Source organism: Schistocerca americana, chromosome X (genome assembly GCF_021461395.2).
Source record: "Schistocerca americana isolate TAMUIC-IGC-003095 chromosome X, iqSchAmer2.1, whole genome shotgun sequence".
Classification (NCBI taxonomy): domain Eukaryota; kingdom Metazoa; phylum Arthropoda; class Insecta; order Orthoptera; family Acrididae; genus Schistocerca; species Schistocerca americana.
Genome location: NC_060130.1, coordinates 756,062,160 through 756,089,840, shown reverse-complemented (window position 1 = coordinate 756,089,840; position 27,681 = coordinate 756,062,160). Strand labels below are relative to the sequence as shown.

Here is a 27,681-nt window from a genome sequence, read left to right as displayed (position 1 = left end):
TTTCTTTACGTATTACACGAATATGTAATAAGAAAGGGGGTTCTTATTTTAAAAAACGCAGGTGATATCCGTTTGACCTATGGTAGCGCCATCTAGCGGGCCAACTATAGGACCATCTGGTTTCCCCCTTCAACCTAGACGAGTTTCGTTCTTTGTAGTTTTTTCGTTTGATGCTTATTTCGTGGGATATTTGGCCCAGTCACTATCAATGGACCACCCTGTATAGTGCTCACTGCGCTAGATATTTCCTGTGAGGTCGGAAGGTCATCCACCGCGACCAACAGTCATGAGTCAACTGGCCCCACACACATTGCCCCAATGCGCAATCAGAGTGCCCTCAGCAGACCGCAGTCACTCTCTAAACTGGTGTACAAAAGCTGGGCTGGTTCCCCTCAGCACAAAGGCGTTACTGTTTCTGGCCCCAACCTACTTGCTTGCTGCCGTGCTTTCTACAACCGTCCCCGTACTCTGGGATAACAAGAACATATGTATTTTCACATGGTTTGCCAGAATATCATATCCTTTACGCAATACTTCTCGATATCAGCCACATAGCAGTTTGCCAACGATTGCTTGGACAGTATAACTCCGAAGGTAAAGTGCGGAAATTATATCTCTAGAAATCCAAAACCTTAGCTAGGTGTAGCGAGGTGAAACATGCTGCAAACCACTGACTAACTACAAGCTTATCTTGTCTGCTAATATGTTTACGTAAAAACTCGAAAAAACAGAGGAAACTGGTAGTTCCACCCATATTTTTAATGAATGCCAATGTAAATGATATAACAGAGTTCAAATCATCGTTGTACTTTGCAAAGTCAACTAAAGGGTTTCTCATATCTAGAAAACCAGAAAACGTCTTTTCCACACGTGTCTTACCCTCTAGATGCACACAACACACACCAAAATCGATGTTCTCTCGACCAAATAAAGACGGGATATATGTAGAAGCAGTCAACCGGACAATTTACATGAGTCCAGCGCAAACACACGTTCGCACTGAGTCTTCTCAAATTGACACAGAGAACACACGCGATCACGAAGTCTGCCCAAAACATACTGAGTATTATCTCGCTATTTAGCTGCCTAGAGGGCGATACGGTTAGGTCAGCTGCATTCCTGTACCCCAGTCAGAACGGCTCCCACCGTTCTGGAAATGTCAATCGTTCTGGCCACAGGCTACAGCCGCCACGCGCGCTTCCGCACGCCAGGCAGAATCGTCCTAAGAAACCAGCCACATACATTTTGTCACTGTACTTACAATTAAATATTATGATTGGAGCCTCAATTTGACGACATTCGCAGATGAGCAAAGTATCGGAAATACCCCCTCCTGTCGACGGAGGCTCTGGTAATATCAAAATCTGTAGCATTCTTACGACTGGACATAATTTTCTACATAAAAAAATCTTTCATTCCCCTTACTGCTACCGCAATTTCCATGTCAAATCCATACCCTCCTTATGACAGGTCAAAGCCATTAACTTTGCACATGTCGGAACACAGACGTACTTTATAAGCTCACTGATCACAGTGAATCTATCGTACATTCACTATTAAGTACAATACTTCGCCAATAACTGAATGCTGGTGACACCAAACGATATTGAGCGAAAATCTAGGATGGATGGACATATCTCATTTGTTTTTCTTTCGAGTGGTGCCGGTGCGTCTTAGAACGACAGGCACAATCGTCTTACAAGCCACCAGGAGTTAAAAACACGATCGCAACGACTATGTCACTGTCACAAGCGGTCTTGGTTCTATAGGCACACACACGTATCACTAACAATATCTGTGTTAAAAACTATACAAGCTTTATAAAGTAGTGATATGGTATTGCTTCCGAATGAAGTGGTTTTTCACACAAACACAGCGACATTGAACGTAGACGGTTGTCACGGGATGTATATTAACAGACTGAAAGTGCAAGTGCACGTCGCCGGCAGTGTAGGCTCGTAATAAAATCACCGAACTTAGAGAATGGTTCGGCAAAGGAATGTGGTATGAAGCCGGTACTTGCAGCTCCCTCATGTCACCACTAGATATTTCTCCAGCATTTGTAACACATTTTATTATAGGCGATGGTTGAGTCCGAATGATCACATACAGTAGATGGTGTGCCACGCAACGAATCACTTAAAAAAATTGCAATGCTAGATTTAGGTTGTAAGAAATACACTCCTGGAAATGGAAAAAAGAACACATTGACACCGGTGTGTCAGACCCACCATACTTGCTCCGGACACTGCGAGAGGGCTGTACAAGCAATGATCACACGCACGGCACAGCGGACACACCAGGAACCGCGGTGTTGGCCGTCGAATGGCGCTAGCTGCGCAGCATTTGTGCACCGCCGCCGTCAGTGTCAGCCAGTTTGCCGTGGCATACGGAGCTCCATCGCAGTCTTTAACACTGGTAGCATGCCGCGACAGCGTGGACGTGAACCGTATGTGCAGTTGACGGACTTTGAGCGAGGGCGTATAGTGGGCATGCGGGAGGCCAGGTGGACGTACCGCCGAATTGCTCAACACGTGGGGCGTGAGGTCTCCACAGTACATCGATGTTGTCGCCAGTGGTCGGCGGAAGGTGCACGTGCCCGTCGACCTGGGACCGGACCGCAGCGACGTACGGATGCACGTCAAGACCGTAGGATCCTACGCAGTGCCGTAGGGGACCGCACCGCCACTTCCCAGCAAATTAGGGACACTGTTGCTCCTGGGGTATCGGCGAGGACCATTCGCAACCGTCTCCATGAAGCTGGGCTACGGTCCCGCACACCGTTAAGCCGTCTTCCGCTCACGCCCCAACATCGTGCAGCCCGCCTCCAGTGGTGTCGCGACAGGCGTGAATGGAGGGACGAATGGAGACGTGTCGTCTTCAGCGATGAGAGTCGCTTCTGCCTTGGTGCCAATGATGGTCGTATGCGTGTTTGGCGACGTGCAGGTGAGCGCCACAATCAGGACTGCATACGACCGAGGCACACAGGGCCAACACCCGGCATCATGGTGTGGGGAGCGATCTCCTACACTGGCCGTACACTACTGGTGATCGTCGAGGGGACACTGAATAGTGCACGGTACATCCAAACCGTCATCGAACCCATCGTTCTACCATTCCTAGACCGGCAAGGGAACTTGCTGTTCCAACAGGACAATGCACGTCCGCATGTATCCCGTGCCACCCAACGTGCTCTAGAAGGTGTAAGTCAACTACCCTGGCCAGCAAGATCTCCGGATCTGTCCCCCATTGAGCATGTTTGGGACTGGATGAAGCGTCGTCTCACGCGGTCTGCACGTCCAGCACGAACGCTGGTCCAACTGAGGCGCCAGGTGGAAATGGCATGGCAAGCCGTTCCACAGGACTACATCCAGCATCTCTACGATCGTCTCCATGGGAGAATAGCAGCCTGCATTGCTGCGAAAGGTGGATATACACTGTACTAGTGCCGACATTGTGCATGCTCTGTTGCCTGTGTCTATGTGCCTGTGGCTCTGTCAGTGTGATCATGTGATGTATCTGACCCCAGGAATGTGTCAATAAAGTTTCCCCTTCCTGGGACAATGAATTCACGGTGTTCTTATTTCAATTTCCAGGAGTGTATACACTGGTTTTTCAGATCTATAGTGTTACGCTTTGCCGGCCGCAGTGGCCAAGCGGTTCTAGGCACTTCAGTCCGGAACCGCGCTGCTGCTACGGTCGCAGGTTCGAATCCTGTCTCGGGCATGGATGTATGTGATGTCCTTAGGTTAGTTAGGTTTAAGTAGTTCTAAGTCTAGGGGACTGATGACCTCAGATGTTAAGTCTCATAGTGATCAGAGCCATTTGAACAATTTGTTACGATTTCTAGTAGAAATGCTGCCTGCAATTTGAAATCAAGTCTCTCCATTCAACCACATACATGGGTTGGATCCTATGGAGATATCTATTAATGATTACAGCCACTAGTGAATCATGTTCATGGCACTTTCATATACCGAAACGAGTCACCTTTTCTGAACTTATCTGCTACAGTAAAACTCCAACGTGGTTTTAGACAGTCCCTATACATCTTTTAACTGTTCCTCAGTCTCTGCCGCGCCATCCCTGCAGCTTTGTGCATGTGATCGTTCCAATTTAAGTCGAAACTGAGCAGGAGTCAGAGTACGCTACATCTAAGACGTTCTGCAACCATTGGAGAAACAGGGTGAGCTGAGTTAATACGACAGGACCGTTTTTTTTGACCACTCGATGGAAATGGGAATATGTTGTCGTAGCTCCAGCAACTGTGCACAATGTGTAGGGCCAGCAACAGAACGAAGCTTCCTCCTGCAACACAAGGTAGTAGTAGAGAAAGACAGTAAGAGAACTGAAAGAAGGACGGGGATTTTGCTACTGCGTTGTGATGCATCTCCACACTACATACAGGCACAACAGTCTGAAGGCTACCTGCGTCCCTCAGAGTGCATTCACGTTTGTCACCCAAACATTCTCTCTATCATCATCATTTTGTACCATCCAACAGAGAATAAAAAACTACGAACTATAAAAAAACTCCACTAACGTTATCCTGTACAGAACTGGATAATATATTACAATGTCCGTATCTGCTGGTACATATATCGAAGACAAATACTGTCAGCGTGCTGGCATCGAGCATATGTGGTGATCCTATTAAATATACAGTCATTGATCCATTCAGTGATCAAAGTCACCTGCACAGACCAGTGTAAAGTTTCATCGCCTGTACTGTAGGAGGACCGCCTCTATGTCTTTTTTATGTATCGTAACAGTTTCCAGTCGTGGAACCACAGTTTGCTGGAGGCAGAGAGAGAGGATGTAGAATAGCTTTGAGCACTATGGGACTTAACTTCTAAGGTCATCGGTCCCCTAGAACTTAGAACTAATTAAACCTAACTAATCTAAGGACATCACACACATCCATGCCCGAGGCAGGATTCGAATCTGCGACCGTAGCGGTCGCGCGGATCCAGACTATAGCGCCTAGAACCGCTCGGCCACTTCGGCCGACGAGGATGTAGATGGAGAGGAAGAGAGAGAGAGAGAGAGAGAGAGAGAGAGAGAGAGACTAATCTGATCGCCCATGGCGGTCTCGATAAGAAAAATCCAGCAGGTGTGAAGTTCCTTCTCTAACACTTTTCCAACTCTCATTTCTTACATTCGTGGAGTGGACGGTCCACTGTGAAACTTTTTCTATACAGACTATTCTCGGCTAGTTTATAGACGGTTCCCAATTGAAAGTGAATAAACAAAAAACTGACGTAGACGTGGTATCTTTCTAAGTAGTGGTAAGCTTAAAATTCCAATTGTGTGGTACTATTTACCAATTATTTTGAGTGCACTCACTTTCTCATGATGTCTGTTGTATTTCTGCATAACCAGAGTAATTTATTTTTACCCAAGCACTTGAACAATACTTAAGAATGACAGCTATTTTTCTAAATTCTAATTTCCAGAAAAGTAGTCTAATGTCACAAAGGACTTTGACATGGGGATGAAAGCATACATCGAAAACTATTAATCACATAACACGATTTTATCAGTAATGTCCACTACATTTGCTACCAGGTTTGATCAACATGCGAGTATTGCGGACGTGCTTCGGGAATGAAGTGGAAATACCAGGTGGAAAGACGACGTTGTTTCTGTGAAACACTATTAAGGACATTAAGAGAACCAGCACTTGTAGCTAACTACAGAAGGCTTCTACTACCACCAACGTACGTTTCACATAAGGACCAAGAAAATAAGAGAAACTAGGGTTCATACAAAGGCATATTGATAGTCGGTTTTCCCTCGCTCTGTTTACGAGTGGAACAGACGAGGAGGCGATTAGTATTTAACGTCCCGTGGATAACGAGGTCATTACAGGAAGACCACAAGCTCGGATTGGGGAAGGATGGAGAAGGAAAGCAGCCGTGCCCTTTCGGAGGAACCATCCTGGCATATGCCTTCAGCGAGTTAGGGAAATCACAGAAAATCTAAATCAGGATGGCCGGTAGCGGGATTGAACCGTCGTACATTCCGAATCCAGTGTGCTAACTACTGCTTTATCTCGCTCGTAACAGAAAAGGAAATGCCTAGTAGTGGTACAAGGTACACTCCGCTATGCACCATACCGTGGGTTGCGGGGTATTTAAATAGATGTAGATATATAAGCAGGTATGTTCTAAAATATGAGTCACATAACCGGAACTGACGTCACGACCACCTGGTCAACTTATCAGCCTATAGTGGCCTAGCGCTCAGAACAGAATTACAGCCGGCCGGAGTGGCCGTGCGGTTCTAGGAGCTACAGTCTGGAGCCGAGCGACCGCTACGGTCGCAGGTTCGAATCCTGCCTCGGGCATGGATGTGTGTGATGTGTTTAGGTTAGTTAGGTTTAATTAGTTCTAAGTTCTAGGTGACTGATGACCTCAGAAGTTAAGTCGCATAGTGCTCAGAGCCATTTGAACCATTTGAACAGAATTACATCCGTAATCGATCTTCAGCAGCCCTCATGTTTGTGCGTGATACTGCTGTGAGAAGAAGGCCATGTCTTTCAAAAAACGAATTCCAATGGATATTGATTCTATTAAACCTTGATGCTGCTACTCCCAAAACATACATGTACTGATTACTCACAATATCAAGTCGCTCAACCACATCTTTCGTGTTCGAACCACCAATTATGTTTTGCAAGCGACCACAGAAACAGGTTCCGCCTCTTAACTTTGTAGTCCTTCAAATGCAATTTGGATACCATCTGTCTCGATATAGAATATTGATGGATGTTCTATCACTTTAACAGGGTCTTGAGTCGTAGGGAGATGGGTCTCCTTGTGCAATTTTGATATTTAATTGATATGCAAATTAATTAAATTGATCAATTAATTACCCCTCCCCCAACCACGGCAGCCCCCAAGCCCCCACCCCACCGCACTCCCGGCCGTTGTCGACGTTCCTACCTTCTATATACTACCTCTTAATCAAGTAGCATCTCAATTGGCATCACGAGGCTCAGTGTATCTCGGTCCAGTCTTCCCATCACGGAAAATTCCCAGTCGGGACTGGGAGCTAAACCCAGATCCCTCGCATGAGGGTCTGTCGCGCCGACCACTCTGTTACGGAGACGGACCATGAAATTGGTGGAAAATATGTTTTCAGCAGATTTTTTTTTCCCCTCCAATCTGACAGTCAGCCGTGAACTTACAGATCCTCACTGATCCTTGTGCGTCCTATCATGAGTCACAATAAATGGCCATATGATGCCTCAACGTTTCAGGAAATGACCAATTCGTCTAAATAACTAATGTGTCCCTACACGGGTGATGGTGGGGTCTTTTCTAAGCCCTCCTCAATGAGTTTCTGGTACGTCTTCATGGTATGCTTCGTGCTCACTCGATTTATCAACAAACAATGTACCTGCTACGACTCTGTCGTCTCTCGACGACTGACCACGTTACCATCGCTGAACAGGGCTGAGCCGATTGTCAGAAATTGTTGTAGAAGACTGAAAGAGCTTGCTGCCTGTCTTAATAATCATATTTGATCACTTAACGTAATTATTTTTGCAAAAATTCGATACAAACCTTAGCAAATGTTTTAGCGCTGTACTTTTCCTTCCAAGAGGTTTCGAATGGCTTAAAAAAGTATTATCGTCAAATTCCAAAGCCAATGTTTCTTCAGTGTCTCGATACATAAAAAAGATGCATACAGGTGCGACCAATAAAACAAATTACTTATCTTTTGTGTATTATAACACTGTGGAACAATAATGTTATTAGTTTTTGAGGTACTACACATTTTACAGATAAACATAGGCAAAACCGAAAAATATCATCTTCTCACTAATCAAAAATAATGTGCAAGTAATTACAAACTGAATATATGAATGATGCAATGTTACTGGAGTCTACATATAACATTAAATTCACAATTATTGCATTTTAAACCTTTGTGTGTTTTCCTCTTCTATCGGTTATCAGGAAATTGCATTGCAGTTTTGGTAGTAGCTTGCCATCATGTGTCAGTCCCATCTACCCTGATACCTTCTCTTTGACGTCCTGATGGAACCTCTCTGCTTGTTCCTCATCTGAATCTCCAAACGTTTCAAGAAACTTTTGTAAGTGGCTGTGGACGAAATTTTGTGCTCATCCTAGCTCCCAAATTCTTAAAGTTTGTGAAATATTGTGGACCAGTTCTTCATAGTTAGGTGTTTATGGTTGCCCAAGAAGTTCCTCACAACAGAAGCGAAATTGTTCCTGGCACATGATTCAGCGTCTGCCATTATTGTAGTGAAATTGAATTTTTGGTGAACTAGTAAACTTCAAGACCTTTGTAGATTCCTGCATCAAGTGTCTGTTTACTACGTCCAGGAAATGATCTGCAAATATATTTGAAACAATTTCAATTTCTATTCAATATCGTCACAAACTGCTTTATTATGCCTTCTTTTACATACATTGAAGGGAGAATAATTTTTACACTGTGAAGCAAAGATTCATTTATGATGTTTCATCCACCATTCCCCGTGTTTTCCCATAATATCGTTCTACAATTATCCTGTTGTGCTCTGATATCTCCAGGTGCATATGAAAAGTGGTTACTTCGTATACCCACTTTGCTACTCATGCAAGAAGTTCACCATGATGAAATCAAGACGTATTAACAACTTGTGCTGATGATAACAAAGTTTCTGAAGGAACATGTTGGCATTTTCGTATACACCATCTAGTTTTGCTGCATGAACATTGGTAAAAAATGTGTATCAGTTCTAGTTGTGTAATAACACACATTTTAAGCTTCTGGAGGACCAGTCTATAAAAACCTTTCGGTTGATATTCCAGTAAACGCATTTCGATGCGTAGTTCAATGACGATCTTTCAGTACAGAAGTTCATCATACTGACTCAGATCTTGAAGTATTCCCTTGCCTCTAGCCCGGTTAATAGTAATTTCAGCTTAAGACTGTTCTTTACTTTTAGCCTAGCTGCCAAGAGTTCAGATACTTTCTTACACAGACTGAGGTCCCGTATAAGATCACGGAATTCTTCGACGTCTGAAACCGAAATTTAAACACTGGTACAGTAACGTCTATGCTACGTGGCATAGATCACCTTGCTGACTCCAGATCTGAATGCTCATACTTACTTTCTTGTATCTATTGAAACTTTTTTTATTCGCAAGACAAAAGTAACACTCATTGAGATTGTTTCTTGGTTCTCTCCGTACCATAGTCGTTCCAAAATTTAAAATTTTCCATTTTATGTTTTGTTCCTGACCTAGACACTCCACACATCTTTTATAAAACTATGGGGATCGCAAGATTTGACTTCGTAACCAATGAAAATTCCGAAATATGTAAAGTACGCTCACTTGGCAAAGTCAGTGTTGTTCATCCTGTTAGTTTGAAGAGTCTGTTCACCACAAATGTAACAGAAGTTATCAGCTTAGTTCAAACAACCTCTTCGTCAAGAAATCATACTTCAGCATAGATTACGAGAATCGCGGTAATTGAAGCAACCTCTTAGCAAAGCTCTCCTATCGCTGCGAAAATCGATACAGAAAAACCTTAAACATGATTAAAAATCCAAAACACGCATAATCTTAGAAAAATAAAACAACAGATAACAAAAGACAACAAAACCAAACCTAGAAATAAAAGGAGATGTCCAGATTTTGCAGTACAGGTTGTCTACAGAGACGAGAAATAGCAGAACACAGAGCGTTGTGTGGAAAACCTTAGGCCTGAAAAAGCTAGGGTCAGTTTGAAAAAATGTAAGGGAGTTTGCGTTAAGAATAATCGGAACACCCCATGTTCGTTATATCACTAGCAATTTAGAAACAAAAGATTTCTATTCCCCAGAACCGGCCACGGTGGCCGGGCGGTTGTAGGCGCTTCAGTCCGGAACTGCGCGACTGCTACGGTCGCAGGTTCGAATCCTGCCTCGGGCATGGATGTGTGTGATGTCCTTAGGTTAGTTAGGTTTAAGTAGTTCTAAGTTCTAGGGGATGGCCGCGCGGGATTAGCCGAGCGATCTAAGGCGCTGCAGTCATGGACTGTGCGGCTGGTCCCGGCGGAGGTTCGAGTCCTCCCTCGGGCATGGATGTGTGTGTTTGTCCTTAGGATAATTTAGGTTAAGTAGTGTGTAAACTTAGGGACTGATGACCTTAGCAGTTAAGTCCCATAAGATTTCACACACATTTGAGCATTTGTTTTGTTCTAGGGGACTTATGACCTCAGCTGTTGAGTCCCATAGTGCTCAGAGCCATTTGATTTTTATTCCCCAGAATAATTTTTTCTGGACTTTTGTTACGATATCTAGAGCTTTTTGTGAAATATTCGGTGTGTACAAGTAACGTGGTTGACCACCTGCATCGTGAACAATAACTGCGATGTGATACACCATTAGGAAACGCCCGAAGTTACTTTCACCTCTAATGATAGTTTCTCCTGAAAAACGACGCGCTGAGTACTACGAGCTAGGAAATCTTCAGACAAATCACAAAGCTCCTTCGAAATTCCTTAGATTTGTAATTTGTCCACTAGGTGACAGTGGGGAGCTCTTCCAAACGGATTCCGAAAGTCAATGAACACGGATGCCGCTGTATACTGCCTTCTGGATCTCATGCAGGAACACTATTCAACTGGTCCTTACACCTCCCAACTAGTAAATACTAGTGAACAGAAGACATGGTTCGAATAAGCATGAGTAGCATGACCTAAGAAACATGATTAACATCTCTTTCATGCGAAATCTTAGTTTAAGTTCTTTCAATTTATGGGGGGTTTAGAAAGTTCCGACTACCAGCGATTCGGTTGAATTAGATTGAAACTTAAACAGTTTTCTAATATCAGTATTAGATACACACACAGGAAAATTTTTGAAAAACCTCCAGAGAAAGAAGAAGCAACTGTATGAACGTTAAGAGATCCGATGACAAGCCAGAAAAGATAGTAAAGAAGAGAGGGCTCAAAGGTGGAAGAAATACTCTCTAAGACAAAAAAAAGACGCACCGCGAAGGAACCATCCGAAAGGAACAGACATCAGTAGATCTGATGTACATCTACCGACAAACAAATGATTACAATTTCAGGAACATTGGATGATTTAGTCAAGAGAAACAGCTTCACGAATTGAGCAAGACAATAACGCGTTTCTCCACCTCTGGCCCTTATGCAAGCAGTTATTCGGCTTGACATTGATTGAAAGAGTTGTTGGATGTCCTCCTGCGAGATGTCGTGCCAAATTCTGTACAATTGGCGCGTTAGTTTGACAAAATCCAGAGCCGGTTGGAGGGCCCTGCCCATAACGTTCCAAATGTTCTGAGTTGGGGAGATATCCGGCGACCTTGCTGGCCAAGGTATTGTTTGACAAGCACGAAGACAAGTAGCAGAAACTACTGCCGTGTGCGGACGGTTATTATCTTGCTGAAACATTAAGTCCAGGATGGCTTTCCATGAGGGGCAACAAAACGGAACGTAGAATATCACTGACGTACCTCTGTGTTGTGAAGGTACTGCGGATGACAACCAAAGGGGTTGTGCTATGGAAAGAAATGGCACTGCAGACTGTCGCTACTGCTGTTGCGCCGTATGGCGTCGGAGTCGTCGAGGCCCAGTTCGAAGAAGCACTTATTCTTGAAGAACATTCCACTCCAGTCAATGGGATTCCCGGCCAACGACCTGTTCGAAGACGCCCCGAACAGCGTTGGGATACGAACCTGAATGTTGCCCGCAATACGCCCCAACAACCAGGAGTGATGGTCTACGGTGTCATTTCTTTTCGTAGCAGGAGCCTTTTGGTTGACATCCGCGGCACGCTTACAGAACGGTGGTACGTCGACGATATTCTACGACCCGTTACGTTACTCTTCATGGCAAACCATCCGGACTTAATATTTCACCTAGATAATGCCTTCCCGCACACGTCAAGAGTTTCTACTTCTTGTGTTCGTGCTCTCTAAACCCAACCTTGACCACCAACGTCGCCGGATGTCTCCCTAGATGAGAACGATTGGAGTGTTATGGTAGGGCCCTCGAAACAGCTTGGGATTCTGAAGGTCTAACGCACCAATTGGACAGAATGTGGCACGATATCTCTCAGGAGGACATCCAACAACTCTATCAGTCTATGCCAAGTCGAATAACTGCTTGTATAAGGGCCAGAAGTGGACCAACGCGTTATTGACTTGCTCAGTTTTTCTAAAATGGCTAAGCAGGGATGGCTAGAGGACAAATGTAAGGATGTAGAGGCTTATCTCACTAGGGATAAGATAGATACCGCCTACAGGAAAATTAAAGAGACCTTTGGAGAAAAGAGAACCACTTGCATGAATATCAAGAGCTCAGATGGAAATCCAGTTCTAAGCAAAGAAGGGAAAGCAGAAAGGTGGAAGGAGTATATAGAGGGTCTATACAGGGGCGATGTTATTGAGGCCAGTATTATGGAAATGGAAGAGGATGTAGATGAAGATGAAATGGGAGATATGATACTGCGTGAAGAGTTTGACAGAGCACTGAAACACCTAAGTCGAAACAAGGCCCCGGGAGTAGACAACATTCCATTAAACTACTGACAGCCTTGGGAGAGCCAGTCTTGACAAAACTTTACCGTCTGGTGAGCAAGATGTATGAGACAGGCGAAATTCCCTCAGACTTCAAGAAGAATATAATAATTCCAATCCCAAAGAAAACAGGTGTTGACACATATGAAAATTACCGAACTGTCAGTTTAATAAGTCACAGCTGCAAAATACTAACTCGAATTCCTTACAGACGAATGGAAAAACTGGTAGAAGCCGACCTCGGGGAAGATCAGTTTGGATTCCGTAGAAATGTTGGAACACGTGAGGCAAAACTGACCTTACGAATTATCTTAGAAGAAAGATTAAGGAAAGGCAAACCTACGTTTCTAGCATTTGTAGACTTAGAGGAAGCTTTTGACAATGTTGACTGGAATACTCTATTTCAAATTCTGAAGGTGGTAGGGGTAAAATACAGGGAGCGAAAGGCTGTTTACAATTTGTACAGAAACCAGATGGCAGTTATAAGAGTCGAGGGACATGAAAGGGAAGCAGTGGTTGGGAAGGGAGTGAGACAGGGTTGTAGCCTATCCCCGACGCTATTCAATCTGTATACTGAGCAAGCAGTAAAGGAAACAAAAGTGTAGATGCTCACGTGATGCAACCCATCTCCCTAGCGCATCCCAGACACGCTCTATGGGACTGATATCGGGAGAGCGAGCGGGCCACACCATACGTGCAATATCTTCCGTTTCCGAAAAAAACATCAGCTACCTGAGTTGTATGAGTTCGAACATTATCGTCCACCAGTACGAAGTCTGGGCACACAGCACCTCGCAACAACCGCACATGAGGTCCCAAGATCTCGTCACGATACCTGATAGCAGTTAAACCTTGCTGATACACCCGTACAATTTCATGAAGAGGCGTTCGAGTGGTCAACGTAATCCCTGCCCACACCATTAGGGATCCTTCTCCATATCGGTCTCTTTCCACAATTTTTTGGCCCCGAAATTGTGTTCCACATTCCCTCCAGGTGCGAATCCGTTGAGAATTACTCTCCAGACCAAATCGGGACATAGCTGTGAAAGGAACATTGTTCCACTGTTCGACCGTCCTGGGGCATGTTGAGGACTCCACTCTGGACGTTCCCTTTTGTGAAGACACTTCAGAGGTACATATATAGCAGATCTCCGACAGTAAACGCCACTCTGCCGAAACCTTCTGTACACCCTCTTCCTCGATAAAACAGTCCAGTAGATGCTGCGAGGTTAGATGCCAGATGCCGTGCAGTACTAAGGCGCTACCGTCATGCACTTTCAGCCAAATAACGGTCCTCGCTTTCTGATGTCGGATGTGGTCGACAGTTCCGAGGTCTTCGGGATACAGTTTCGGTCTCTATAAACCGTCACCACATCCGAGAAACAACAGAATGATTCACGTTAAGTCATCGGACCACATCATTTTCCGGCTATCCTGCTTCCATTCTTCCTATGGCCCTTCACCGCAGAGAGTCTGGTAGGAGTCTTCTTTGTGCCAAATTGCACCATCTGTGACTGTGTACACAGCGATTGTGGATGTGGGCCTATTCATCAAACACTACACCGTTCAATAGGTGCCCTGATGTCACAGCTAGCGTGGTTGTCCGTTGACCAGAATGCCATCTTCCAGCAGAACACGATCGTACGGACATATGTTAACAGTTAGTATGATTGTATCGTGATTTGGGCACAGGATGGGAATATAGCGGTTTGTTGCTTTAATTTTTGACACCAGTGTATGTTGGGAAATGAGACACAGAAAGTAGGAAACTTGTTTTGTTATTTGGACATCGAGATAACAGATGATGGTCGAAGTAGAGATGATATAAAATGCAGTCTTGCAAAACCAAGAAATCTTTTTCTGAAAAAAGGAAAATATGTTTATATCCATACATGTAAATTAAACTCCACCGCCATATTTTTGTGCCTGTATGTTAAGGCTAATCTCAGGAACTACTACAGCGATTTCCATACGGTTTGCGTAACCTTGACATGTGTGCAGGCATGTTGCTAATATGACTGCTTCTGTGCCGATCGGAAGGTCACCCCTAATGTTGTTTGTTTACAAACACGAAGTTACCAAGAGTGCTACCTACGGGTAGAGCGCCACACTCGAATGCACTGCAGAATTTCAAAAAACGGTCAAATGGCACTAAGCACTATGGGACTTAACATCTGAGGTCATCAGTCACCTAGAACTTGTTGTTGTTGTTGTGGTCTTCAGTCCTGAGACTGGTTTGATGCAGCTCTCCATGCTACTCTATCCTGTGCAAGCTGCTTCATCTCCCAATACTTGCTGCATCCTACATCCTTCTGAATCTGCTTAGTGTATTCATCTCTTGGTCTCCCTCTACGATTTTTACCCTCCACGCTGCTGCCCTCCAATACTAAACTGGTGATCCCTTGATGCCTCAGAACATGTCCTACCAACTGGTCCCTTCTTCTTGTCAATTGTGCCACAAACTACTCTTCTCCCCAATTCTATTCAATACCTCCTCATTAGTTATGTGACCTACCCATATTTTCTTCAGAATTCTTCTGTAGCATCACATTTCGAAGGCTTCTACTCTCTTCTTGTCCAAACTATTTATCGAGTGCTGAGGAGTTACACCAGACAGGCCGTCCACGGTCGACAGCAGCGCAGGATGATCGATAGCTACGACCTTTGAATCAGAGAAATCGTTGGTTGAGTGCTGCAGAATTGAATTCGGCGTTCCATGAGGCTACAGGACGTCATGCATCGCATCAAACTGTTAGGACACGATTTCATTATGCAAATCTCCATTTCGGACGACCATAGCGAGCATCATGACGTACGTCACAGAACGAACAATGGACTCCATTACAGAGGGGTTAGAAATCATGTAGTATGGACGCCCCAGAATTGGCACTGGGTGTTGTTCTTTGACGAAACTCGAATCTGTTTCTACTCCAATAATCGCAAAGAACCCGTTTGGAGACAACCCGGTACCATCGAACGCCTCCAGCACTGTGTCCCACATGTGCAACAGGGTGGTGGAGTGACGTTCGTGGGTGGCATTATATGAAGTCACCGTACACTCTCGTTATTGTTGAGGGCAGTGTCATTACCGTACGGTATAGGACGATATTCTGCAACAATTAATGGGGGCCTATCGCCAAAATTTTGGAGACAGTTTCATCTTTATGGATGATAACTCGCGTGCTCATCGGCCTGTTCCCGAGGACACGTTCCTTCAGAATGCTAGGATCACCAGAATTCAGTAGCTTGCCTGTTTCCCGGACGTGAACCCAATCGAACATGTGTGGGATCGATTGAAACGAGCTGTTTTTGGACGTCAAAAACGGCCACGTAGTTTGCTTGACTTGCACAGAATCACCATTGTATAGTGGGACGATTTGGAGCGGGGCTGGCTTGATATCTCATCGATAGTAAACCACGACGGGTTCCAGCCTGCACCCGAGCAAGGGGACGTTCCACCACATACTGACATTGCTCGCCGGCCACTGTGGCCGAGCGGTTCTAGGCACTTCAGTCCGGAACCGCGCTGCTGCTAGGGTCGCAGGTTCAAATCTTGCCTCGGGCATGGATGTGTGTGATGTCCTTAGGTTAGTTAGGCTTAAGTAGTTCTAAGTCTAGGAGGCTGATGACCTCAGATATTAAGTCCCATAGTGCTTAGAGCCATTTGAACCATTTTGACATTCTCACGAATGCTGTGAAAAACATCCCATGGGAAACAGACGATTTTGTCGTTACACAAATATTTGCTTTTTTGATTTGGCGATCTGTCACATTGCAGTGAATATATACGAATGCCTCAGAGCCAATTCTTTTTATGCGCCATAAATTTCGAAATAAAGGGGAGATGCAAATCTTTTGTCGATGTGCGTACTTAGTACTTCTCGTGCGAAGCCAGGGCGCGTCACTATTCTAATATGTATTTAAGTGTTAACAAGTCTTTTCTGAATGTATTAGTTGAAAACAGTCTTGGTTGCAGTTTTAGTTTTTTTATTTTTCAACTACGCGTTTCACCTTATTTAGGCATCTTCAGGTTGATCTACATAGAAAACAGAGAAGAAATACATCTATTTAAGGATCGTGATCGCGTTGTGCAGACTTGGATAACCTGAAAGTAAGTATAAACAAATCAAATTCTGAAAGAGCAAATACCTTAATTTGGTATTTCTTAGGACGATCATTTAGACAGTGTAGCCAAAGGGCATCGTCGAGTACATCAGGCCGGCCGAAGTGGCCGTGCGGTTAAAGGCGCGCTGCAGTCTGGAACCGCAAGACCGCTACGGTCGCAGGTTCGAATCCTGCCTCGGGCATGGATGTTTGTGATGTCCTTAGGTTAGTTAGGTTTAACTAGTTCTAAGTTCTAGGGGACTAATGACCTCAGCAGTTGAGTCCCATAGTGCTCAGAGCCATTTGAACCATTTGAGTACATCAGGCCAACGTCGCCTTCGTTAACCTCAGTAAATACTAGAAATATAAACAGTAAAAACGGATAAGAAAATTGACCAACGATCGGATACTCAGATCCTGTGTTAGGCGTCAGTACTAGCACACGACGCTGAGGTGCATTATGCTAACTACTTAAGCCCCATCTTATTCTATTATTTGCTCCTGTGAACGTGTACGCGTTATTCAGATCTTGGAGTCACTCATGTCCATCTAGAAAGGTAAGGTCTTGTCATAAAGCTTCGGCAATTCTCTTATCCGCCGGCCGGGGTGGCCGAGCGGTCCTAGGCACTTCAGTCTGGAACCGCGCGACCGCTACGTGCGCAGGTTCGAATCCTGCCTAGGGTATGGATGTGTGTGATGTCCTTAGGTTAGTTAGGTTTAAGTATTTCTAAGTTCTAGGGGACTGATGACCTCAGAAGTTAAGTCCCATAGTGCTCAGAGCCATTTTGAAATTCTCTTATTCGTTTTTACTATTTTATATTTGTAGTATTTACTGAGATTAAAGAAGGCGATGTTCCTGATGTACTCGACGATGCCCTTTAGCTACACTGCTAAAGGATCGTCCTAAGACATACCAAATTAAGGTATTTTTTCTTTCAGTATTTGATCTGTTTATACATGCTTTTAGGTTATCCAAGTCTGCACAACGCGATCGCGATCCTTAAATAGATGTATTTGTTCTCTGTTTTCTATGTGGATCAGCCTGAAGATGCCTAAATAAGGTGAAACGCGTAGTTGATAAATAAAAAAACTAAAATTGTAACCAAGACTGTTTTCAGCTAATACTATTAAACACTGGTTTGCTGATTCATGCCACAGATGGAATGTATATGTCTGGAGTATAGCCTCACATGGCAGCGAAACTTGGAAGAAAAGGAGTATAGTCAAGAAAAAGATAGAATACTTTTCAATTTGGCGCTGTAAAACAATATTAAGGGTTACATAGATAGATATAATGACTAACGAAGAGTTATGACTCCAATTATGGAGGAAAGTGTGTCTTGACACAGCTTCATCAAAAGAAGGATTATGTTTATAAGACACGTCCTGAAGGTTCAAGTAACAGTGAATTAGATAATGGCAATAAGTGTGGAGGGTATAAACTCCAGGGGGAGACCAAGCCTAGAAATGGATATACAGTCATGGAAATAAATATTCATACAGTAGGTGGTGACAAACAACGACGGTGTGTTGGGATAGTAAATCACCCACAGCGTCGATACGAATAAATACGATGATGTGGCGTCAGATAACCATGTTCTTGGTAATGAAGCTTCCCGTATGCCATGAATCTATTCTGGGAAAATAAAATATGTTACACTCCGCGCGGTCCACGACAGGGCAAAATGTATTCATACAGCGGACTACTTTCAACCAAACAAACGGCTGACGCAGCTCCGGAGTGCATGCCACACTTGTGTAGTCGTGTGGCGGCCGTGAAGCAACAGCACGTCGGACGTGGGTATCGTGGAACAGCAGACTGGGTCGCATGGGAAAGGAAACGACCATTGAGGAACGAAACATATTTGTTGCCCCATATCTTCATACACAGGGTTATTACAAATGATTGAAGCGATTTTACAGCTCTACAATAACTTTATTGTTTGAGATATTTTCACAATGCTTTGCACACACATACAAAAACTCAAAAAGTTTTCTTTAGGCATTCACAAATGTTCGATATGTGCCCCTTTAGTGATTCGGCAGACATCAAGGCGATAATCAAGTTCCTCCCACACTCGGCGCAGCATGTCCCCATCAATGAGTTCGAAAGCATCGTTGATGCGAGCTCGCAGTTCTGGCACGTTTCTTGGTAGAGGAGGTTTAAACACTGAATCATTCACATAACCCCACAGAAAGAAATCGCATGGGGTTAAGTCGGGAGAGCGTAGAGGCCATGACATGAATTGCTGATCATTATCTCCACCACGACCGATCCATCGGTTTTCCAATCTCCTGTTTAAGAAATGCCGAACGTCATGATGGAAGTGCGATGGAGCACCATCCTGTTGAAAGATGAAGTCGGCGCTGTCGGTCTCCAGTTGTGGCATGAGCCAATTTTCCAGCATGTCCAGATACACGTGTCCTGTAACGTTTTTTTCGCAGAAGAAAAAGGGGCCGTAAACTTTAAACCATGAGATTGCACAAAACACGTTAACTTTTGGTGAATTGCGAATGTGCTGCACGAATGCGTGAGGATTCTCTACCGCCCAGATTCGCACATTGTGTCTGTTACTTCACCATTAAGAAAAAATTTTGCTTCATCACTGAAAACAAGTTTCACACTGAACGCGTCCTCTTCCATGAGCTGTTGCAACCGCGCCGAAAATTCAAAGCGTTTGACTTTGTCATCGGGTGTCAGGGCTTGTAGCAATTGTAAACGGTAAGGCTTCTGCTTTAGCCTTTACCGTAAGATATTCCAAACCGTCGGCTGTGGTACGTTTAGCTCCCTGCTTGCTTTATTCGTCGACTTCCGCGGTCTACGCGTTAAACTTGCCAGCACGCATTCAACCGTTTCTTCGCTCACTGCAGGCCGACCCGTTGATTTCCCCTTACAGAGGCATCCAGAAGCTTTAAACTGCGCATACCATCGCCGAATGGAGTTTTCAGTTGGTGGATCTTTGTTGAACTTCGTCCTGAAGTGTCGTTGCACTGTTATGACTGACTGATGTGAGTGCATTTCAAGCACGACATACGCTTTCTCGGCTCCTGTCGCCATTTTGTCTCACTGCGCTCTCGAGCGCCCTGGCGGCAGAAACCTGAAGTGCGGCTTCAGCCGAACAAAACTTTATGAGTTTTTCTACGTATCTGTAGTGTGTCGTGACCATATGTCAATGAATGGAGCTACAGTGAATTTATGAAATCGCTTCAATCATTTGTAATAGCCCTGTATATGAACATTCTCGAACAGAACTTACAACAGAGTGTTGACGCCTTGGGTCATCTTAGAAATTATTACTTCCAACAGGACAATGATCCCAAACATACGGCGCAAATTGTCCGGTTGTGGTTGCGCTACAACACTCCACACACTCTTAAAACACCAGCTCTGAGTCCGGACCTGAAGCACATCGAACACTTGTAGAGTGAGCTGGAAACGCGAGTGAGGAGACACGACATCCATAGTGAGGCCTTTTTGAAAGAGGCTCTCCTTAGAGAATGGAAATGTATCACGTCGGAAACTACAAGAAAATTGGTCCATTCCATGCTACGGAGGTTGCGAGAAGTAATACATCGGAAGGGTATGCATACGAAGTATTAAACATGTTCTGGCTTTGTTAGAAGTGTCATTTTCTGTTGGTGTATGAATACTTAATTCCCAGCGCAGTAGAGAACGTGACGGACGTTTTTGTATTTTGTTTTGTAAAGGCTTGTTCATTCTCGTTCTACAGGGTGTTACAAAAAGGTACGGCCAAACTTTCAGGAAACATTCCTCACACACAAATAAAGAAAAGATGTTATGTGGACATGTGCCCCGAAACGCTTAATTTCCATGTTAGAGCTATTTTAGTTTCGTCAGTATGTACTGTACTTCCTCGATTCACCGCCAGTTGGCCCGTTTGACGAGAATCCGCACGCAGTTGTGCAATCACGTCATCAACACACATTTTCTGTGAACGTTAGGGCAGGCTTTGTTGGTGATGTCTTGATTGGGCCCCATGTTCTTCCACCTACGCTCAGTGGAGCACGTTATCATGATTTCATACGGGATACTGTACCTGTGCTGCTAGAACATGTGCCTTTATATGTACGGCACAACATGTGGTTCATGCACGATGGAGCTCCTGCACATTTCAGTCGAAGTGTTCGTACACTTCTCAACAACAGATTCGGTGACCGATGGATTGGTAGAGGCGGACCAATTACATGGCCTCCGCGCTCTCTTGACCTCAACCCTCTTGACTTTAATTTATGGGGGCATTTGAAAGCTCTTGTCTACGCAACCCCGGTACCAAATGTAGAGACTCTTCGTGCTCGTATTGTGGACGGCTGTGATACAATACGCCATTCTCCAGGGCTGCATCAGCGCATCAGGGATTCCGTGCGACGGAGGGTGGATGCATGTATCCTCGCTAACGGAGGACACTTTGAACATTTCCTGTAACAAAGTGTTTGAAGTCACGCTGGTACGTTCAGTTGCTGTGCGTTTCCATTCCATGATTAATGTGATTTGAAGTAATAAAATGAGCTCTAACATGGAAAGTAAGCGTTTCCGGACACATGTCCACATAACATCTTTTCTTTCTTTGTGTGTGAGGAATGTTTCCTGAAAGTTTGGCCGTACCTTTTTGTAACACCCTGTATATACCAGCATTGCTGCATTGGCGACTGGCCAATGTGTATACTGCATATCCAATTAGTGTTTTTGGTTTAGTATTGTCAATAAAGGCAGTTTACTTTCCCACGCTCTGTAGTATGAATACTTATTTCCATTACTGTAGGTTGCAGAAGTTATCTACACATAAAAAGGCTTGCACAGAATAGGCTAGTGCAGAGAGTTGCAGCATACCGATCTTCGGACAGGAGACTACAAGAGCAACAACGTTAATACTAATCACTTATGGCCAGTTTCATTCTTTCAGTGAGTTTTTCTTGGAGAGACAATTATTTCGGGCTGCAGTCTATCGCACGCATACATTACGCAAGTTACGTGCGGAAGCACCGAGAGGCTTGTCACTCCACAAAGTGCGGCACTCGGACGTGGTGTTTACCACGGCTGACAAGAGTCCACACGGTGCTCCATTAGCTCCCGGTGGCGGTTGCGACAAGTTTGTAGAGCACTAAAGCGCTGACAGGCCCGGTCGGCTGTTGCAGGTTCGTCGGCGGCGAGCTGAACGCGTGCTACAACGCCGTGGACAGGCACGTGGAGGCGGGCCGCGGCCACCACGTCGCGCTCGTGCACGACAGCCCCGTCACACGCACGCTGCGAAACGTCACCTACGCCGACCTGCTCGACAAGGTACGTCCTCTCGTGCCAGGACATTAACTGTAAGGAAGAATAGCAAATATACACCCACATTACTCGAATCTAGAGGCTTCGTTGAAATATAATTACCAGGGGTAGCTACAGAGTTTTCATTATCACCTAAAAAAAAAAGAGAGAAAGAAAAAGAAAAAGTTGCTGTGAGGATGAAACTTGGTGACAGGTTTTGTCATCCTTTACGTACAACACCTGATCAAAAGTATCCGGATGCCTAGTACAGGACGTTAATATGGCGTGTGTCCACCCATCATCTTTATGACAGCTTCAACTCTGCTGGGGACATTTTCAATTAGGTGTCTGATAGTATGTGGAGGAATGGCAACGCATTCTTCCTCAACAACCAAAAACCAGAGAAGATACATCTACATCTACATTTATACTCCGCAAGCCACCCAACGGTGTGTGGCGGAGAGCACTTTACGTGCCACTGTCATTACCTCCCTTTCCTGTTCCAGTATCGTATGGTTCGCGGGAAGAACGACTGCCGGAAAGCCTCCGCGCGCGCTCGAATCTCTCTAATTTTACATTCGTGATCTCCTCGGGAGGTATAAGTAGGGGGAAGCAATATATTGGATACCTCATCCAGAAACGCACCCTCTCGAAACCTGGACAGCAAGCTACACCGCGGTGCAGAGCGCCTCTCTTGTAGAGTCTGCCACTTGAGTTTGCTAAACATCTTCGTAACGCTATCACGGTTACCAAATAACCCTGTGACGTAACGCGCCGCTCTTCTTTGGATCTTCTCTATCTCCTCCGTCAACCCGATCTGGTACGGATCCCACACTGATGAGCAATACTCAAGCATAGGTCGAACGAGTGTATTGTAAGTCACCTCCTTTGTTAATGGACTACATTTTCTAAGGACTCTCCCAATGAATCTCAACCTGGTACCCGCCTTACCAACAATTAATTTTATATGATCATTCCACTTGAAATCGTTCCGCACGCACACTCTCAGATATTTTACAGAAGTAACTGCTACCAGTGTTTGTTCCGCTATCATATAATCATACAATAAAGGATCCTTCTTTCTATGTATTCGCAATACATTACATTTGTCTATATTAAGGGTCAGTTGCCACTCCCTGCACCAAGTGCCTATACGCTGCAGATCTTATGGTGGACGCCAGGGTCTGGAGCGAAGTCGATGTTCTACCTCATCTCATTTTCCATTCGGTTCAGGTCGGGTGTCTGAGCAGGCCAGTCCATTTGAGTAATGCTGTTGTTCACAAACAATCGCATTCACAGATGCCGATTTCTGACGGGGTGCATCGTCATACTGATACAATCAATCATCGTCTCCGAACAGTTCTTCTATTACACGCAGTACACAATTTTGTAAAATGCGTTCATATCCCTCCTTATTGAACATTTCTTAAGTGCAATAAGGGACACAAGCCTAACCATGAAAAACACCCCCATACCGTGACATCATCTCCTGCTCACTTCACTGTTTACATTACGCGTGAGGGCAAGTAACGTTCTCCAGGCATTCACCAAACCCAAACCCAACCATCGGATAGCTGCAATGTACAGCGGATTCATCACTCCTAATCACTCCCTTCCAGTCATCCGCTGTCCAGAGGCATCGCTGTTTACGCCACCTCAAGCGTCACTTAGCACTGACAACGGAAATTTGTGGCTTATGAAGAGCTGCTCGACAGTTATACCCCGTTTTTTTGACTCCCTGTGCACAGTCTTGTTGATAGCCGAACCGCTGGTAGCACTTTGGATTTCGCGAGTCATTCCTTCCGCTGAATTCATGATATTTTGTACAGCCACCCTCTGCAATTCTCGACAGTCCCTGTCCGTCAGTATGTGTGGTCTACCAGGTCTTGGTTTAGCTGCGGTTGTTCCTTGGCGTTTCCAATTCTCATTCACCTATCACTAGCTGACTTGGGCCGCTTGAGAAGAGTTGAAATGTCCATGATGGATTTGTTACTCAGGTAACATCCAAAGTCCAGTCCAGGTTCGAAGTCACTGAGTTCTGACTAATTTTGCTGTTACTGCTTCTCTACTGATAACAAAACATTCCCCGTCTCATTTTAGACTGACCAGTCTACCTCTTGTCGCATCAAGTGGTCAATTCCACATTACATGGAAGTGTCTGAATACTTTTGGCTCCTTTAGAGCAAATATTTTAACATTTACAAAGATTCCAGACATATACTTGCAACCAAAGAAGAGATTAATTACGTAACTTTATTTCTTTGAGATGATAATTAAAACTTTGACTACTCCTCGTAGCTATTTTGTTGTGATTAGTGTAGGAAAGCCACAATTCCAATGCAAGCCGAGCGAGCTTGAGGCATGAATTTTTCAGTTACACACCTTTATTTATTTATCCATTCATCCAGGAATCATCTTACAATCACGCAGGATTTTTCTTCATAATGTATTTCCTAATTCGTCTTCTATTTTATCAGAAAGTAGATAATCCGACACGTTAATGAAAACCTGGTCCAGTTGTGGTTGAGAACTTTATAGAGTCGATTACCGGTTTCACCCATTATATTAGGCCATTGTTAAGTGATATACTGGCGAAAAAAATTAGTATACCTGGAAAGATGACATCGATTTTGATTCGATGATGGCATATGCCACTGGGGTATAGACTGATAATGGTTTCAACGTCGTCTGTCAACAGATAGTGTAGTGGCATAGCTACTGGAGCGGCATCTGTGTTATCCTTTACTAGGGAATGCTCACAGCCAGAAGGCTCAGCGCAGTGCAAATGTGTGAAGCAAGCAGGCAGGCAATCATGCTACAGAGAGGCACTCTATAATGATTATTTTAATTCGAGGCACTCAGTGGATGATATATAAGATTACGCAATGTTGGGGTAAAAGTTGCCCCAGGATTGTGTGAGAGAGAGGGTAAATTAACTGGGGGACAGAGGCGCCCTGTGTAGCACCCGTGGTGACGTGGCATAACACCAGCCATGTAAAAAGAAGGGCATTGTTCGACCCCTAAAGTCAACGTATACGTAGGCCACAAAACGTAGGGCTTCGATTAGCCCAAAACACAAGAAAGCACTTTCCTTCCCTGTGTCATGGTAACAAAGCGGCAGTCGAGAAGGAAACTCAGCATGCTCTGGACTTGTCTCCAATCGAGCACGTGTGGTATATGATGGCACGAGAGCAGTAGGAAGATGGCGGCATCAGCGCAATTTTGATATCAAATTGATATGCAAATTAATTAAATTGATCAATTAATTACGCCTTCGACCACGCCCACCCAACCCCCAGGTGAAGTCATGTGCTTTTCTCAGCCTGCACATGGGCCCCAACTACCCTCCCCCCTCCCTACAGTACCCTCCACCCCTCCCCCACGTTTGAAGATCGCACATTGCGTCCAGCTTTATCTGCCACGGCAACAGTAACTTTTCAACAATTTGTGCTGCAATTGGCCCTCGGTCTCTCCCAGGAGCAACTCCCAAATCGCCAGTTAATTCGGATTTCCGAATCATGTTCTTCAAACCCGTGCAGAGAGAGGACCTCTCCGTATTCTGTCAATATGTCGACACTCGCGGAGAGCAGCAGCACTATCGCTGTTATTTTGACAAAACAGCTTTACGAATAAAGCACTGCTCTACTTTTCCAAACCCATGTTGACTGTCTGCAACTGTAACGCACACTGATGCTTTAGTTTCAACCCTATGTCGCCAGACCAGTACAGGACCCTAACGGCAAGTCATGACATGGCACAGCGCAAATCCTGTAGTGCACAGTCTGAACATCGTTTCTATGGAATTGGATACCCATACGGTAAATAGTTTTCCGTGTACATTGGCTCAAGTAGCGAACGTTTAATTAGCCCATAACCAGTCCGTACTTACGAAAGACGTTTTTCCAGATTCAAAAATCGAATCTCCAAATTCTGTATTGTTAGACATTTAAATGGCTACAATTAAAACTACAAAAACAGTGTGTCCCGAAACATCTCTTTCCCATTGCAATCTTCGCTTGAGGCAATGTCTGTGGAAGAAAATGCAAGAACTGGGATTAATAGAGGAATACATGGATCGACAAGAAATGCGACTGTTTTGAACATCCGAACGTGGGTTTTCTGATAAATAAGCTGAAGGAGGAAGCAGTACATGCTATATTTAAACAAACAAAACAAAATCAATTGGCCTGTCTCTTCAAAAAATAAAAAAAGTTAAATACATCTTGACCAAAGGTTAAAAGAGATTATAAAAATATGTATCGACTCGGGAGATTTAAAATGTTTAAAATCTCTGGTTTTCTCACAAAAAACTGGGTGCGAAATTAACATTTCTAAAATAAGACTAAGAGTTTAACCATTTGTTGTTTCAGGAAGAAAAAAGTTAAAAATAAAAAAATCAACTTAACTATGTTAGTCCTAAGCTCGGATAAAGTGTGAAAGAATGTTCACATTACGGGTCGGAAAATCCGTGGCAAGTATACACTCCTGGAAATGGAAAAAAGAACACATTGACACCGGTGTGTCAGACCCACCATACTTGCTCCGGACACTGCGAGAGGGCTGTACAAGCAATGATCACACGCACGGCACAGCGGACACACCAGGAACCGCGGTGTTGGCCGTCGAATGGCGCTAGCTGCGCAGCATTTGTGCACCGCCGCCGTCAGTGTCAGCCAGTTTGCCGTGGCATACGGAGCTCCATCGCAGTCTTTAACACTGGTAGCATGCCGCGACAGCGTGGACGTGAACCGTATGTGCAGTTGACGGACTTTGAGCGAGGGCGTATAGTGGGCATGCGGGAGGCCGGGTGGACGTACCGCCGAATTGCTCAACACGTGGGGCGTGAGGTCTCCACAGTACATCGATGTTGTCGCCAGTGGTCGGCGGAAGGTGCACGTGCCCGTCGACCTGGGACCGGACCGCAGCGACGCACGGATGCACGCCAAGACCGTAGGATACTACGCAGTGCCGTAGGGGACCGCACCGCCACTTCCCAGCAAATTAGGGACACTGTTGCTCCTGGGGTATCGGCGAGGACCATTCGCAACCGTCTCCATGAAGCTGGGCTACGGTCCCGCACACCGTTAGGCCGTCTTCCGCTCACGCCCCAACATCGTGCAGCCCGCCTCCAGTGGTGTCGCGACAGGCGTGAATGGAGGGACGAATGGAGACGTGTCGTCTTCAGCGATGAGAGTCGCTTCTGCCTTGGTGCCAATGATGGTCGTATGCGTGTTTGGCGCCGTGCAGGTAAGCGCCACAATCAGGACTGCATACGACCGAGGCACACAGGGCCAACACCCGGCATCATGGTGTGGGGAGCGACCTCCTACACTGGCCGTACACCACTTGTGATCGTCGAGGGGACACTGAATAGTGCACGGTACATCCAAACCGTCATCGAACCCATCGTTCTACCATTCCTAGACCGGCAGGGGAACTTGCTGTTCCAACAGGACAATGCACGTCCGCATGTATCCCGCGACACCCAACGTGCTCTAGAAGGTGTAAGTCAACTACCCTGGCCAGCAAGATCTCCGGATCTGTCCCCCATTGAGCATGTTTGGGACTGGATGAAGCGTCGTCTCACGCGGTCTGCACGTCCAGCACGAACGCTGGTCCAACTGAGGCGCCAGGTGGAAATGGCATGGCAAGCCGTTCCACAGTACTACATCCAGCATCTCTACGATCGTCTCCATGGGAGAATAGCAGCCTGCATTGCTGCGAAAGGTGGATATACACTGTACTAGTGCCGACATT

At 45.1% G+C, this 27,681-nt stretch overlaps 1 protein-coding gene across 1 annotated transcript in view; it reads left to right on the top strand.

The window, feature by feature from the left end:
- The window catches only part of LOC124555550 (acyl-CoA synthetase short-chain family member 3, mitochondrial), a 324,870-nt gene that overhangs the window by 134,944 nt on the left and 162,245 nt on the right, over positions 1-27,681 (top strand). The window contains exon 3 of the mRNA XM_047129506.1: positions 21,807-21,951. Coding sequence (XP_046985462.1) covers positions 21,807-21,951 — 145 coding nt within the window. The remainder of the gene's footprint in view (positions 1-21,806; positions 21,952-27,681) is intronic.